The sequence below is a fragment of the Alligator mississippiensis genome, chromosome 2 (assembly GCF_030867095.1).
Source record: "Alligator mississippiensis isolate rAllMis1 chromosome 2, rAllMis1, whole genome shotgun sequence".
Lineage (NCBI taxonomy): Eukaryota > Metazoa > Chordata > Crocodylia > Alligatoridae > Alligator > Alligator mississippiensis.
This window is the reverse complement of record NC_081825.1, coordinates 5,137,050-5,153,143: the sequence shown is the minus strand read 5'-3', so window position 1 is coordinate 5,153,143 and position 16,094 is coordinate 5,137,050. Positions and strand designations below refer to the sequence as shown.

The following is a 16,094-nucleotide window of genomic DNA, read 5'->3' as shown; positions in this document are numbered from 1 at the left end:
ATTTGTGATTCCTGCTATGTGAAAAGAACTCAAGTTCTTTTCATTCACAACTTCTGCTGTGGATAAAGCACTTCAATTCAGGAACATGGCACTACTTTCCTGTGGTTGCAGGCAGTGAAGATGAGGATGGAAATATCAGTTAGACCAGCCTGAAATACCAAATAGAGCCCTTTGTGATCCCTGAACAAACCTCCACACAGTTTGAGAACCACTGAGTTTAACGGATGATTAAAGGACTGGCTGCCTGTTGTCCTATCCTGCCATTTCCAGAACAGAGCAGGAAGAACAGTCTAAAGTCACTACACAGCATTGATGCTAAATGCATAAAAAGAAAGGGAGTTTTAAAGAAGATTTTGATCTTTCCAGCGCTAGATTACTTTTTATCATAGCATTTAAATATTAGGTGGGTCTGTTTTCTTGTGCGTGCAGATTTAGTGCTTGTGACAAGGGAAAGGCCAAAGATGGTATCAACTGCGGAATAGAGGGCATAATGTCAGGAGTGGGCATCAGATAGTTAATAGGGGCAAGTGGGACGCTGGTCAATGGTCCACAGAGAAATTTATTCCATTCAGGGCTCCATCCAGAAGACATGAGTTTCCATCCCTCAAGAAAAAGATAGCTGTGGACATGTCTCACTACCTGTATGTACAGTGCTTAGCACAGTGGGACTCTGGAGTCTGTTAGATCCTCTTGGCTTTACTGCAAGAACAGCAGTAAATAATTGCACAAAGCCATTATTTTACCCTTGCTTCAATGGGAAGTTGAACTCAAGCTTACTGGGTTTCTTTGGTATTTTAAGTGTAGCAGGAATGCTCCTGTGAGTAGGAAACTTTGTAAACCTTTAATAAAAGCTTCACTTCTCCATCTAAACTATCTGACAATGTCCCTCTTAACCTGTGCCATAATTAGCGCCTGATCTGTTGTCGATTTGTAATCAGTTGAAAGACTCCCCTTGACTTGAAAGAACATCAGGTCAGACCCCAAATAGGCACAACACCTTAAAAACACGTCAGTGAGGGAGGAGTGTGTGCACGCGTGTGTGGAGGGAGAATAATGCACATTTCTGCAATTAATTTTCCTCTCTTCACCATCACAGGTGTATAACTGAATTCTCTGGCTTGGGTAACAAAATATATCCCTGCCCCAGTAGGGGGTATAATTGGATAAGGTAGAATTTCCTGTCTGCATGTGTATCGTTTGGGTTTTTTGCAGCAGTGGTAGGGATGGTGGTGCATTCATTTTTCCCTTTTGTAAACAGTTGTTTTATTTCTCCATCTCCTTTTGTTTCCTTTTCAGTGGTTGAACCAGAGCCACAACGCATGTGTCAACTATGCAAACCGAAATGCAACAAAGGTGAGCAGTCTCTCCACGTGCAGTTTGCAGTGGGTTTGATCTGTTGTAATGATAAAAGCATAAATCTGGAACTTCAGGGTAGGTGCTCATAGGGATTTATAAATTGCCCTTTCTCTTATAATGACACGTTAAAGTTATAGAGTCTATCTGATAAGTAAAACGAGTATTGTGTTTTCAGTCTAGTCCTTGGTTTTGCCTCGTTCCAGTCTACAAAGCATCCTAAATATTAGCGCAGAGAAATTTGAATTAGAATAGCAGGGGTGGCTGAATTCAGGTGATACAGGCAGGAGTAAGCTCTGCTGTGCTCTGAATAGGAGCTCAGTGGGAAAGTAGTTAAAGCAGGTTTGTAACCTATGGCCCACAGGGTATTATCAGTAGCTTGGCAAGTTGGCTGCCTGGTGACTCAGCCAGACTGTGCAGCCTCCTAGGCTGCCCTCCACTGGAAAAATGTAACATGTAAGGGACCTTGATAAAGTCTGAGTTGGGTACCAGTTGGGTTAAAGTGCCTCACCGTGCCTCTGGACTCATGAGTCCTTTCCCCAGTTGATCCACCTATAAATGGGTGCCAGGTGATGCAAGCAACATGCTAGCCTCATTGCTTCGTGGTGTGGTTTTGGCTGTGGAAGTACACATCTTAACAACACTAGCCCAGTGAGCTGCTAGGCTTGGATGGACTCTTGCAATGTGCATAGCTTTCCTCTTCCAGACCTCGCAGGTCCTAACTTATCTCCTTCAGGGGTTTGACATTATGCTTAACTCAAGTAATATAACAATCTTCCTCCAGATTTGGAGACCTTGGTTCCAGACCCTGGTTGCCTCTGCTCAGAGATACTTGAATCAGTCTTGTTAACCCAGCCAGCAAACAAGAACCACCTCCTAGGATGAGCCAGTGGTAGTTCATCTGTTCCTTCACACAGGTTTCGAGCATGTGGCAGTAGGATGACTATCCCTGGGAAGTCCTTAAAGGCTCCTTAGTTTGCCTGTCCCTTTTCCTAGAGGAAAATTTTCTAGCCAAAGTTTTCAGGCAAACTGTGTTGGTATCTCCTGACCATATTCTCAGTTACAAATGCTCTTTTTTGAAGAATGTTTAAAAGCGGGGTGGCTGGGCTTCTTGCAGATGGCACACCTCTCTTCTCCAATATGTATCCTAGTCATCAGTTTGTGCGGATGAGTCATTGGGTTGTTTTTTTAAAGATCTTGTTCTTCTGCAGGGCAGACCAATGTCCTGTCTCAACTGCTCTTTGCCATTGGATTGAGCCAGTAGAGAAGTCATTTCTTGCCAACCAGGCCTAGCTTAGCCTCTAGTAAAGAAAAAAATCCCATAACTTGGATTGTTGTTGGGAAGAAAAGACCACATAATTGCACATGTGACCCTTGAGTAGGACTTGGGGGATAAGTACTTTCCTCAGCTTACCGTGCTAGAGAGGTCCCTGTCAACTGCTTCAGAACTAGCTCCTGGTTCTTCCTCTCACGCAACTTTATATGGTGTTGCATCAATTTTCACAATGTCATAAGATATGAAGCTGTATTAGAAGCCGTCTGATCTGCGTATGAAATGTTGATGTTGAAAAGAGTTTTCAAGTCAAGATAACCGACAGAGGACTAATAGTTCAGTCAAATGGCTTTGTTGTAATCATGTTAGCATCTCTTCCATTTAGCAATACACTTACAGATAACGTTCCTAGGACAAGAAGTGAACAAGTTTCTCGTGTTAGGTGTTTTTCCAAGCCCTTTAACTTATTTCATTAGGTGGCAAATCCTCTTGTTTTTGCCTTCCTACTAGCTAATGGAGCCACATGTGATGTAGCAGGTGTGGCAGAATGAAACTAACTGTTTTGTTTTAATTGAGAAATGTCATATTTATTTAAATAACCCAAACTCTGTGTTGAAACTATGTTTTTTTCTTTTTTCCAAAGCCTTCTCCGACATCCAAGTTCATCCAGGGCTACTTGGGAGCTGTCATAAGTGCTGTCTCAATAGCCGTGGGTAACGCTTTAAATACATATTTATACATCTTTCTTAAAATAGTAACTTCCCCCAAGTATTAACGCTGTAATGTTTTTTGGGAACGCTTTGTTTGAAATGGCAAATGTGTTTCATGTAATAGATTTGATTTAGGATGAATGTGAAGAAAAGTTTCAGCTGTCAGGGCTTTCTGCCCATGGATGACCAGCTTTGCAACAGCGCAGGTCTTCTTCCAATGGATAAAAATAGTTTTTAGTACTTGCTTTCTGAATTACACACTACTTGTATCTCTGCCAAATTAACTCAAGTTTACCTATGCTTGAGTCAGCTCCTGTCAAGTTAACCAGCTTCAAGTAAGAGTTGACCATACTGGAAAATAATATGGGCTTCAAGAAGTAATTGTGTTATCTTCTGTGCTAACTCAACCTCTGCTCCACTAACAGACTAGCTGACCCGGGTTAGGAAGCACCATGACATGACCAAAGGGTTTTGCATATGGACAGAATTTGAGCGAAGTGCAGTGCGTCAGTTATAATTGGCGTTAAGGCTGCAATAAAGACAAAACCTTAAGAACGCATGCCCCAATATCAGGGTTTAACCACTGGATTTATCATTTTTAGTCTCCCAAGATGCACAAGTTCAAATCCCCAAGTCCTTACCTCAGATCAAGTAAGAACATTTTCAGAAAGAATTCCACCATTTTGCTTTTCGTGGTGGACTTTCAAGTAAACCCTAAAACACCCAAGATCTCCCCCCACCCCACCACTTAAACAGTAGAGATGACATAGCACCTCTTGTAAGGAAAAGTTATTTCCCTTGTCCCAGCTGAAACATCTCCCCACTTCTTGCTCTTAGGCCAGCAGGCCTCCACCCTTCCCATAAAAATGGCTTTTTTCTAAAGTACTGCATAAAAATCCTGCGTTCAGACTTTGGTATCAAGTCTCACCTGAGTAAGGGCATCAATCAGGATGGGATGTAGAGTTGATAAAGGCCTTTGGAGTTGTTGGGACTGGAAGGCAGAATCTACTGTGTTAAACTTCCAAATAACTCTTCTTTACCATGTATCTCTTCACTAGACAATTAACCTATGTCTGAGCACCTCGGTTAATCTAGGATGCTGTTACTCCACCAGGTCACCATGTCTGCTTTGGTGCTGCACTATGATGCGTGAAGTGCTAGGACTTCCTCTTGGTGCTTCACTAAGCGGCGATGCCCTCTGAATTATTTTGCACTAGATATGGGAGAAGTTGTCTGACCTTCCTAGGCTGCACTGGAGAAGTGTTCTTAGCCTGCCAGCTCAGTACACTACAGTGATTCTGGCTTGGCACTCTGCATTGCTGTTTGTGGCCTTTCCCTCTCAGGATAACAGGTTGTTCCTTTGTGCTGGCATTAATGCAACTCGCATCTTGGCAACAGGGGACAGATAGAGAGAACGAGGCATGGTAGAAGGCATTTTGGCAGCAGCTTCGCCACCTTGAGGAACTGGCAGGCTTTGCTGAGGTCACTGGCTGCAGGCAGAAGTGGTAAGAGTTGAGACAGCTGATGTGGATTTTAAGAGAAGTGAATCTCCCTACCCTGACCGGCAGTGCTGAAGCAAGACCACAAGAGCGGAGAGGTGGTGGGACTAAACTTGGGATAACTAGCACTGGCTTCAGAACTTCTGCAGGCAATCTCCGCAGAGCTGTGCAAGGAGCTTGCTGTGGTCCTGGCGTGCCAGGATGCACCGATGAAGGAAAGCATACGAGTCCAGGAGTGGCTTGCTGCCACTAGCTCAAAGTGCTACCAACCAGTGTCTTACCAGTTGGGCATTGGCAAGGTTGTTGCTGGTGTTGTGTGACTCAGTTGTGAGTAAACCACAAAAACAACTTGATGAAGATTGCTAAACCCCACCTCTAAGAGTTGATTTTGAGCAAATGGGATTTCCAAACTGTGCTGGGGCTCCTAGTGGTGCACATGGCTGCCTGATGTCTGCCCTCATAAAGAGTAAATGAATTTTTACAGTAGGAGATTCGGCTTGCTCATTATGCTGATCTTGGCTGGCCACAAAGAGGGAGAGACCATTGGTACTGGGCAGGGAATGTGCTAGAAGAGTTTGTAACACCATGTTGTTCTCAACGTCTGGCATTGGCTTTTGTGGGGTTACATTTTTGGGGGAAAGGCCGAGGACCTTTCAATAGAGATAGCATAATATTACTTTAGGCAGTTACTTTAACTTGCTTCAGAGCCTCAGATAGAAGAAGAAAAATACTTCCAGGCCTCCGTTCATCTAAGGTATGGAAGTCATTGTCTGGTGGGTGATGAGCAAGTTTGCCTGAGGAAGAAGCAGGGGAAGACTGAGAGTTTTCTCCTTCCTCTTACTAAGAGGCATCAAAGGAAGGAAGAGAACAAAGAGGATTTCATGGATTGGGCCATGTTTGTGTTTCTCCCTGAAGGCAAAGATGACTTTATTATACCAAGTGCAAACTCAGGATTATATCTGAGGGAAAAGGGTAAGGACTGGAGGCATAACTATCCTGGGCACTGTGGGAGAGAATAAAGACTTCCTGCACAGGAGTCATGAGAGGATGGTGCAGAACAAGATGAAGAACAAGGAAGACAAGGGGCATCATGTGATCCATGGAAGAAGCATTACCAGATCTTGGGAGACACGGAAAGGGGTAGCAACTGCTTTCAGCCTCTGTGAATTGGAAATACTAGTGAAACTGGCTAAGAAGAAATAATGGGTGGTAGGGACCAGAATCATACCCCACAAACCAGAAGGCTGGAATATTATAAAGCTAAGGAGAGGGGCTTCATGCTCACCACACCAAAAGACAGGGCAGTCTGTCCTGAGGGGGAGAGGGAACCCATCTGATGCCCAGACCTGGAGTCTGGTGAGGTGTGCTGCTTGCCTGGAGCTTGAATTCAGGACCTGAAGAAAAGATTGCCGGACCTCCTCCAGCCATCCCTCACCTTACCCTTCCATGCTTGTCTTCATGGGGACCAGTGATACTGCCAGAAATTACCTTGAATGGATCAAAGGAAACCACAGGGTTTGAGGTAGGGAGATAAAGGAGTTTGAGACACAGCGGGTGTTCTCATCCGTTTTCCCCGTTAAAAGGAAAGGCCCAGGAAGGGACAAATGCATTCTGGAAGTCATCAGTGGGAATGCTTTGGATCCTTTGATAACAGCTGACATTCTGGGAAAGCTGTCAAAGGATGGGCTTGATCTGAAAATTGGGAAGAGCATCTATAGGCATCATATGGCCAACCTGTTGAAGAGGGCTTTAAACTAGGTCTCATAGGGGTGGGATGAAAACCCACTGGCACCTTGTCTTCAGTGTCAAGAGCCAAGGACCAAGAGAAAAAGCCTAATTCTCAAGATGAGTTAGTACAGCAAAAAGATGCAGGAGGAAAATGGGCAAGGCAGACTGCAAGGTATCTTTGATGCATATATGCAAATGCAAGAGGTATGAGGAACAAGCAGAAAAATCTGGAAGTCCTAGTATGTAAAGAAACAATGACTTGTTGCTACAGAAACTGCCCTATGATTGGAATATTAACATTAAGGGGTATACATTGTTTCAGGATAAGTTTTGCAGAAAAATGAGGTGGTATTGCACTGTCACCCATGTCGTATTCCTTGAAAAATAACATGCATTGCTTAGAATTAAATATTTCTTCCAACAATGTCCTGCATCTTAAATTTGAGTTTAAAAAGGGAAAAAGGCAAAAAAAGGTTTTAAAAAACCTTCTTATGCCCCAAAGAGGTTGCATTCTTGTACATATGTCTTTAATTGCTGTTTTATTTTTTTACTTAAATTGAGATTCAGAAAATTTGGGTGCATCTTAAATTCAAGGCATATGATAGATACTTGATATGATATATATACTTGCATTCAAAGGCATATGATATATACTTGATTTGGCTGAGGAATCAAGTGGCTGAGAGGGATCTTGGAGTCATAGTTGACTCCAAGATGAACATGAGCTGGCAGTGTGACGCGGCAATCAACAAGGCCAGTCACACCTTGGCGTGCGTTAGCAGATGCATGACCAACAATTCGAGGGAGGTGATGCTCCCCCTCTACGCGGCGTTGGAAAGGCTGCAGTTGGAGTACTGTGTCCAGTTCTGGGCGCCGCACTTCAAGAGGGACACGGAGGATATGGAGAGGGTTCAGAGGAAGGCCACTCACATGATTAGTGGCCTCTGTGAAAGACCCTATGAGGGGAGGTTGAGGGATCTGGATCTCTTCAGCCTTCACAAGAGATGACTGAGGGGAGACCTTGTAGCCGCCTACAAGTTTATCAAGGGAGGGCAACAGAGAATTGGAAATGCACTACTTTCCAGAGTGAGGTGTAACTAGGACTAATGGGTGCAAACTACTGGACAGTAGATTCAGGTTAGACATCAGAAAGAAATTTTTCACAGTAAGGGTGGCCAGGATCTGGAATGGGCTTCCAAGAGAGGTGGTGCTATCACCTAACTTGGAGGTCTTCAAGAGGAGGCTTGATAGTCACCTGGCTGGGGTCGTCTGACCTCGGTCCTCCTTCCTGCCGGGGCAGGGGGTCGGACACGATGATCCTCTGTGGTTCCTTCCAACTCTACAATCTATGAATCCAGGTGAAGCAGGTAACAAGGCTATTTAAAACTTATGAGAAAGTACCATTGTAGAGATTTAAATTCCCTCATATCTGTTGGAACTTAATACAGCAGAAATGTCCATTAAGTTCTTAACATGCATGGACAACAACTTTAGGTTTCAGAAAGCTGAGGCTACAACTAGGAGGTTATCGGTCTCGGATGTCGTTCTGACAAATAAGATAAAACAGGTTGCGAACATGAAGGTGACGTGAAATTTGAGAAGAAATGAACACAGTAAGATAGAATTCATGGTTCTAAGAAAGGAAAAGTATGAGAGTGTCAAAGTAAGGATGCTGGACTTCAAAAGAGCAGATAACCCATTCAGCGAAATAATACATTAGACAGATCTCATGAGTAGAGAGACTGAAGGATGAAGGGGTCCAGGGGGGAAGACAGTTTCTAAAGGGTGTAGTATTGGAGGCTCAGCAAGAAGCTATTCAAACAATGGAAAGATCAGAACTGCAGAAGACTAATGTGAATACGTACATTGCTTCTTAATTACCTGAAAATCAGAAGAAAAAACATGTAGTCAGTCCAAGGAAGGGGAAGTCACTAAGGGCATATACCAAGGCATAGCAAGAACTTGCAGGGGCAAAAGCAGGAAAGGAAAGGCAGAAAATGAGATACAAGTGGCAAGGGATGCTAAAGAAAACAAGAAGGAGGTCCTATAAGGATTTCAGAAAAGAAATGCCAAAGAAATGTGGCCCATGCTCAATAGGGAAGGTGAGGTATTAATGGGTGGCTCAAGTCTGAGCTGCTCAATGACTAGGTTAGCCTCAGTCATCACAAAAAGAAAGAAATAAATACTTGAAGGAAGTGAGCTGAGGAAGCGCACGTGATGCCAGAAAGCTTGTCCAGTAGTTCTCCCAACTATACGTTGATTCGTTAAAAGATCTCACTAAAAACCTTGCCTCTCCTACATTTCTTGGACTGTCCCAGCGACAGCAGCTCTCCAGACCTACTAAATAAGTAAGCTGCAACCAGACAGCTAACAAAATGAATATGGGCAAAGAAGGAGAAGGGTCGCAGATCAGAATAAGGAAAGCAGAGGTCAGAGAGCTGTTGACAAATCTGAATGATTTCAGTTGACAGGGCCTGATGAGATTCACCCCAGGGTGCTGGCTGAAGAAATCTCAGAACTGCCGGCAATAGTATTGACAGAATCGTGGATGACAGACAGCTTACCCAGATTGGTGCCTGTCTTTAAAACAGGGAAGAAGGAAGACCTGGGGGATTATTGACTGGTCAGCCTGACTTCAATACCTGGGAAGTTTTCATGGAACAAATTATAAAACCATCAATTTGTAAGCACCTGGAGGCAGAAGAGGTGATCAGTAACTGCCAACATGCGTTTGCTGAAAACAAATTATTGCAAACCAGCTAGATCTCCTCCTCTGGGGGGACGGAGATTGCCGAGTTAGTCTGAAGTTGGGCAGAAGATAGGGCATGGTGGCACCTCAGAGACTAACTGGTTCAGAGAAGCATGAACTTTTGTGGGCAACAGCCTACTTCATCTGACAAAGTAGGTTGTTGCTTGCAAAGTTCGTGTCTCTCCAAACCAGTTAGTCTCTGAGGTGCCACCCTGCCCTACCCTCTTTGCTGGGGTAATTCATTTGAATGAGGAGAGTGGAGTATGATTTACCTGAACTGTGATTAGGCTGTGATGCAGTCTCACCTGACACTTGCACAAGTAAAACTGAAGAAGTGGGCTCGACACATAATTGGCACCATTAGGCAAGAGGCATAATTGGTTGAATCACAACAGACGAAGTATAACTGCAAATGGAGCCATGTCAGAACGGCGGTAGGTTTTAAGCGGGGTTCTGCAAGGTCTGTTCTGGGTTTGGTGCATTTTAACTTTTTTATTGGTGACTCGGATGCAGCAATAAAGAGTTTGCTGATCAAGTTTACAGATGACAAAACTGGGAAGGCTTGCAAACACTTTGGAGCACAGGATTTGCATTCAAAAGGGTCTTTATAAGTTGGAGTATTGGGCTCTAGGCAACGCATTGAATTTGGCAGGGCCAGGATCACGGGGCGGGATTGTGGGGTCAGGGCCTGAGGCAGAGACGCAATCTGATGCCCACACGTCCCTGCAATCGGCAGCAGTTCTGCAGGCAGGGGTATGCTGGGTGCAGATCACAGCTCTGTCCTGGGCCTGCATTATCACCACCCCAAAATCCTGGTCCCAGTCCTGGTACTGCCCACCCATCCTGCTCCCAGATGCTGCTCCCTGCCTGCCCACAGCCCCATCCCATCCACCCAGCTGAGCACGCCATGCCTGTGTGCAGACCCCGGGATTGCTGGGTGGTGACAACATGAGATCGGGGCTTGATACAGAGCTGTGATCTGTTCCCTGCAGAACCAGCGCTCCTTGCAGGGACATGCAAGGAACAGATCACGGGTCTGCCTCAGGCCGCAGCCTCGTACTCTCATGGCCCCGCAATCCCGACCCCAGCCCCGGCCCCGCTTGCCCGTGGCCCATCTGGCCGAGCGCGAGCCACTTAGGGAGTTTTGGTGAGTTGTTGGGGTGCTGACCAGAGGAGGCAGCGCTGACCCAGCCCACAACAGCACACCAAAACTCCCTGTGACCCTCCAGCCCAAATAATTGCCCACCCCTGCCCTTGTGCATACCCTGCCCACCTCATGCTGCAGGCACAGCCCAGACCCAGCGCTATACCAGCTCATCCCCAGTGCCCATTCTCAAATCCACCACACAACAGGTGCAGAGGAGCCTCTGCCGTGAGCCTGCCTGCCGGGAACTCAGGTGAGTGAGGCATGGTTAGGGCATGCTCAAGCCCTGTGGCTCCAGGACATACCAGACAAGCTGTTCAGGGCCATCTACATCTCACTAAAATGAATCCCAGTGAACTAAGTGCGAGTTTAAAGTGGATTAGTTAAACTGCATTGAACTCCTGTGAAAAAAGTGAATTAAGATAAGCTACGTTAAGGTCACTGCCTAAAAACAGGCAACCGGCTTGATTCAAATTTGAGCATTTTATTCGCAACAAACCCCAGGCTTTGCAGACTGACAAGTCCATTGTCCCATGTTAAGTACCTGTGAATTATCCGAATTAACACTTTGGGCTAATTGGAGTTAATCGCCATGTAGGCCTCATGTAAGCTATGATGCAAGTCATACCCTGGACTGATCAGCACCACATTAAATGGGACTGATCAGTGCCGCATTAAACTGCTTGTCTGTTTTTTTAATTCTCAGGGTAAAAACAGACGATGCGTTTCTTCAAGGAAAAAGCGTCTTATGCAGGGATCCTACAGACTACAAGCCCATTGTCTCACTTTAAACACCTGTGAAGGATGCAAGATAAAATTTGCTGACACTTTTCAGGACAGTTTTATATAGTCACAAGCTAATTGCATTGTGGGGCAGCACATCTGAAATGGGCTATCCTGCTCCTCTTTTTTCCCCCAGGTTTTGATTCGGGTTAATCAGGGTATAAACAAGATATGCCTGTTATGCTCATGTAAAAGAGAGAAATTCATCTCATGGTCTACATTGAGTATCCAAAATAAAAAATTCAATGTGCAGCAACTAGCATGCTATAAACTCACCCTAGCTCGCTGCCTGCTAATATGACTATGAAGACAGGTCGTTAGTGTTATTGAGCAATAACTGTCCTCCCAGGGTGCTTGTATAAAGTAGCACTTACACTGTACATTCACACCCACACTTGCTGCACACCAGCTTCCTTCTTGTAGGCAAGCTCTGAGAAACTTTTACTGAGCAAGGGTAGGATGCTTTATAGATGCAGCAATTTAACATGATAAATATCTGTGCTAACAACCAAAGTAAACTTTCTGAAATAAGTATCCTACATCTTTTTATTTAAACAAAAAATAATTTAGAAGGAACTTTAATTTTTTGTTCCCTGGGATTCTGAGGCGTTAGCCCTCATTAACTGATCTCTGCTGTCAATTAATAGCAAATCACCTCCCAGTGTGTGCCTATTAGGACTAGATGACCTGAAAACAAGTGCCATTACCTCCAGTGGTCTGCAGAGACCTTGTATTAATTAAAGCAAGTCCCTTCCATGCTTGCAGTCGGCAAGTGACAGAAGGGAGAGAGAACTGGTGAAAAGGTCAGGAGACATCAGTTGATTTGAGGTTGGTTTTCCGTCATTTAAAATACTACTTGTATTAAAGTAATAGCAGTGTTTATCTGAGCCCAGTGGCCGGGTAAATCTGGTTGCACCGATGTACCTGAAGACAATTTGGCTCCAACTTTTTAGTAATTAAAAAGCTTTGTAACACTCATTAATCTTGTCTCCGTTAATTCATATTGTCCCCATCACAAAACAGCATTTTTTGGTCTGAGCTGTCCTTTTCGGTTCTCACAGATCCAGTTCTGTTCTTGGCCCCTTGACACTTGTGTAACATCCACTGCTACACATGGCAACTTTATATTTGAATTTGGCTTTTACGGGTCTAGTTTCCAAGGGCAACAGGGATGAGATTTTCCATCTTAAAATTTTATTCTGGTCTCATTGCTATGTATTTCTTAGGATGAGGTCTTTTCTGTGGAATCTATTTAAATACACACGGGTGTTTCAGAAACTAACAGCAATTTCAAAATAGAGCCAGTTTGTGTGCAGCCATCATTTCCTGGACCACATCTTCTCTGTATAATTGTAAGCAATAGTTGCATTTGACAGCGTGACCATTAGTATTCCCCGCTGCCGTGTAGTTTCCCACTTTGTTGCAGACACGCAGCGTGGGAAGACGTTTTGCTGTTAGTCTCTGAAACGCCCTCAGAAAAAATGTTGTGCTCTAGCTTATAATATTGCACTTGAGTGGTGTCAGTGGAGTTACTTTACAGTAAGGGAAGTGTAAGGAGAATTGGGACCAATATTTTCATTTATCCTTGGTGAGCAGGTTCTACTGAAAATAAGCAAGGCCATCGATGGAAGGAGTATTGTCTCACGGCATGTGTTTGAGCTTGGGAAGGATGGCATTGTAGTTGGAGAGCTGACGTGGGACTCTGTCTGTTTAGTTCCTTCTAGCACAGGCTTCCCCTAGGATCTTGGGACCCTCACGGGGCCGGGCTGTGCTTGGGAGCACTGCTGTGAAGTGCACCCTGCCCGCTCCAGTGAGTGCATGTGTAGAGCTGAGCTGCCTGCTTCAAAGACATCTAAATCAACGAAGCACATTGTGCAGCTTCCAAGAGCATGGTCCTGAGGAGATGAAGGACATGGCTGACGTTCAATTACTACAGCTCTGAGCAGTGCTGTATTTGCAGCACACAAGAGGCTTAGCGTGTTGGCACCCATGCCATGCCACGCTAATGCGACTACAACACATCTGAAAGCTTTAGGATGTTTCCATCAGTGATTGTCTTCATGAAATCCACCATCTTAGTTGGAAGGACAGAAGAACAAATGCCAACATTGTGGCTCAAGCAAATACCAGCAGCATTGAAGGCATATTTATACATCACCAGCTCCGTTAGACAAGGCGTGTCATAAGGATGCAGGGCAACCAGATCCCAAAGCAGATCCTGTATTCCCAACTCACTGATAGTCACCACTTCAGAGGTGGGCACAAGAAGAGATTCAAGGACACCGTGAAGGCCAGTGTCTGGTATTGACATCAATAGCTGGGAGACTCAAGCACCGAATCATCCCCAGTGGCGCTGCAGTGTGCGACAAGGCATCGATCGTTTTGAGCAAACTCTCCTCCCTCTGGAGCTGGATAGATGAGAGAGGCAGAGGTAAAGAGCTGTGACCTGACATCACCAGGATCTACGCCTTCCTCCTGGAACTACTTGCCATGTCTGAGTCAAACACACAGATCTCGGATCAGCCTTCCCTGTCATCCACGGACTCACTGATGACTTTCCTGTTTTACTGGACGACTGTCAGAAGGAAAGCTAGATATGCCCCTTTATAGACTAACTAAATGAGGGGGAGAAAACATGCACAAGTATTCATGAACCCCAGTTCACTTCATCAGATGCTGTGAAAGGACTTGCAGAAAGCAGTGCATAATGAGAGAGAAATAGGAATATGAAAGAGAAGGAGGGAAGGGGGAGCAGGGAGAGAAGGGGTGCAATGCTAGAAGGGAGAAGCAAGCTGTGAGTAAACCCATAGAAAAAAAGGGGTCACAAAAGCTAATCCAGATAATGAGATAAGGATCCATAGTCCCTATTTAAACCATGCTTAACACAGTCCAGTTTGTGGATGATTTCTTGTTTGGCAACTTCTCACTCAAACTAGTTTTTAAATGTATTTGGCCCAACAACAGTAATCCTGAGGTCAGCAATGGAGCGTTCAGGGAGATTGAAGTGTTTTGCCACAAGCTTTTGTGTCTTTCTGCAGTTGATGTCAGATCGGCGTCCATTCTTTCTTTATGCATAGAGATCACCCTGTCTGTCTGATGTAGATAGCAGGGGGGCATTGTAAGCAGGTGATGGTGTATATGACATTGGTAGACTTGCAGGTGAATGAACCTTGGACATGGTACTCCTTGTAATGACGTCCAGTAACAATGTGGTCTATACTGATGTGGGAACACAGAAGGCTTTGGGTGCTTTGCAAGGCCTGGTGCTTCAGTGAGGATGGGAGTTCGTTAGTCTGTTGTTTGAGAGAGACTGTTTGAGGCTAGGGGGCTCTCTGTAAGCCAGGACAGGTTTGTCCCCGAAAGCTACCTTGAGATGGTCATCCTTTTCCAGCTGGGGTTGGAGGTCATTAATGATGGATCTTAGGTGTTCAAGCTGGGGGCTTCAGGTGGCAACCAGAGGGATTCTGTTATCCTTACACTAGAAGACTATCATCCTTGTATTGAGGGACTGCGTTCGCTGCTAAGTTCGCTGCATAACGGGCGCAGAGGAAGCATGGTACAGTAGAACCTGCGTCATTTCTTCTGGGGTGGTTCCCAGCCTGTTAAGTCATGGCAGGTTGCTAAATTAAGGATGAGCTACTCAGCTATTTGCTGCAGTCTTCACTTCAAAGAGTGCACTTCCTCACATAGCTGGAGTTCATCAGTGGTCCCATGCCACTGGTTGGAGAAGCTGTACCTTTGAAATAAAAGCCTCGGCAAACAGCTGGAGCTCTCCTTGTGCAGCTCTTGGCTGCAGCTCTGTATAGCCCTGGTAGTTCACAAAACCCTCATCTAGGCGGAGGCGCTAGGAACTGAACACTGCAAAGTATCTAGGCTCTAGCGTATGTCTCTTTATGTCACTGTCTGCTGCTATAATTGAGGGGTATAGACATGCCCAGTGCGTTTGGAGGCTTCTGATTTACTGGTAACTAGTTTTTTTGTTCCCCCATCTGGGGGGTTAGATTATTTTTATTATGTTCTCCAGACGCTTGCCAAAGCAATCCTTCTCTCAGCCTTTTATTTTGATTGCTTTATAAGCTTAACTGCTCTTCTGAACACTTAACCAATAATTGTTCTTTTTCACCAATCAATTGGAGCCTTGTTTATTAGAGCTTATTTTCTGATATCTGGCTGCTGTTCATGATGGTGATGTGTGAAGTGCAGTTAATACCAGCTGGTTTTCCTAAACAAGACAGACAAAGCCAGGGGATATCAACAGGATTTGAAAGAAACCAGGCATATTTTTAAATGAGGGTTTTTTTCAGATATTCTGAGTCCAAAAACTGTAATAAATCAGAGGGGTTGACGATGATTTGAAAACCCTTCCCTGAAAATATAAACCCACATCGGTAATTTGTCCAGCTGTTGAAAGGTAACAATGTTCTGTAAGCAAACAGAGTTTGTTAATAAAAATAAATAAATAGCAGCATGTTCACAATGATTAAAATATCATCATTAAAAATGGTTATTAAGCGCTAGAGCCAAGCTTTCCACAAGTTTTGGGGAGGGACATTGTATGCAAGGTTTGGTCTGAACCTGTTGCTAATCCCAATATTAAACTGTGGACTCTCACTCCAGATTAAGCCAATCATGTGGTGATAGGCCAAGAGCGGGCAAAATACAGCCCATGGGCCAGATCTGGCCCACCAGGCCATTCTGTCCAGGCCGCAGGGTCCCTCTAAAATTTAGACAATTATTACCTGCCGGTAGCTGGCTGTCCGAAAACTGTCCAGGCGCCAGCGGCACGAGGTACCAACAGCACGAGCCACTGGCTGCAGCAACAAGCAGCTTGGGCTCTGGTTACAACACAACTAAC

The 16,094-nt window shown here is 44.8% G+C and overlaps 1 protein-coding gene across 3 annotated transcripts in view; it reads left to right on the top strand.

Moving 5' to 3' along the window:
• Nucleotides 1–16,094, top strand: part of SFXN5 (sideroflexin 5) — a 196,478-nt gene that overhangs the window by 73,797 nt on the left and 106,587 nt on the right. For all 3 annotated transcript variants that reach the window (XM_006261298.4, XM_059721418.1, XM_014597100.3), the window contains 2 exons: nucleotides 1,297–1,353; nucleotides 3,270–3,335. In XM_006261298.4, the coding sequence (XP_006261360.3) occupies nucleotides 1,297–1,353; nucleotides 3,270–3,335 (123 nt within the window). The remainder of the gene's footprint in view (nucleotides 1–1,296; nucleotides 1,354–3,269; nucleotides 3,336–16,094) is intronic.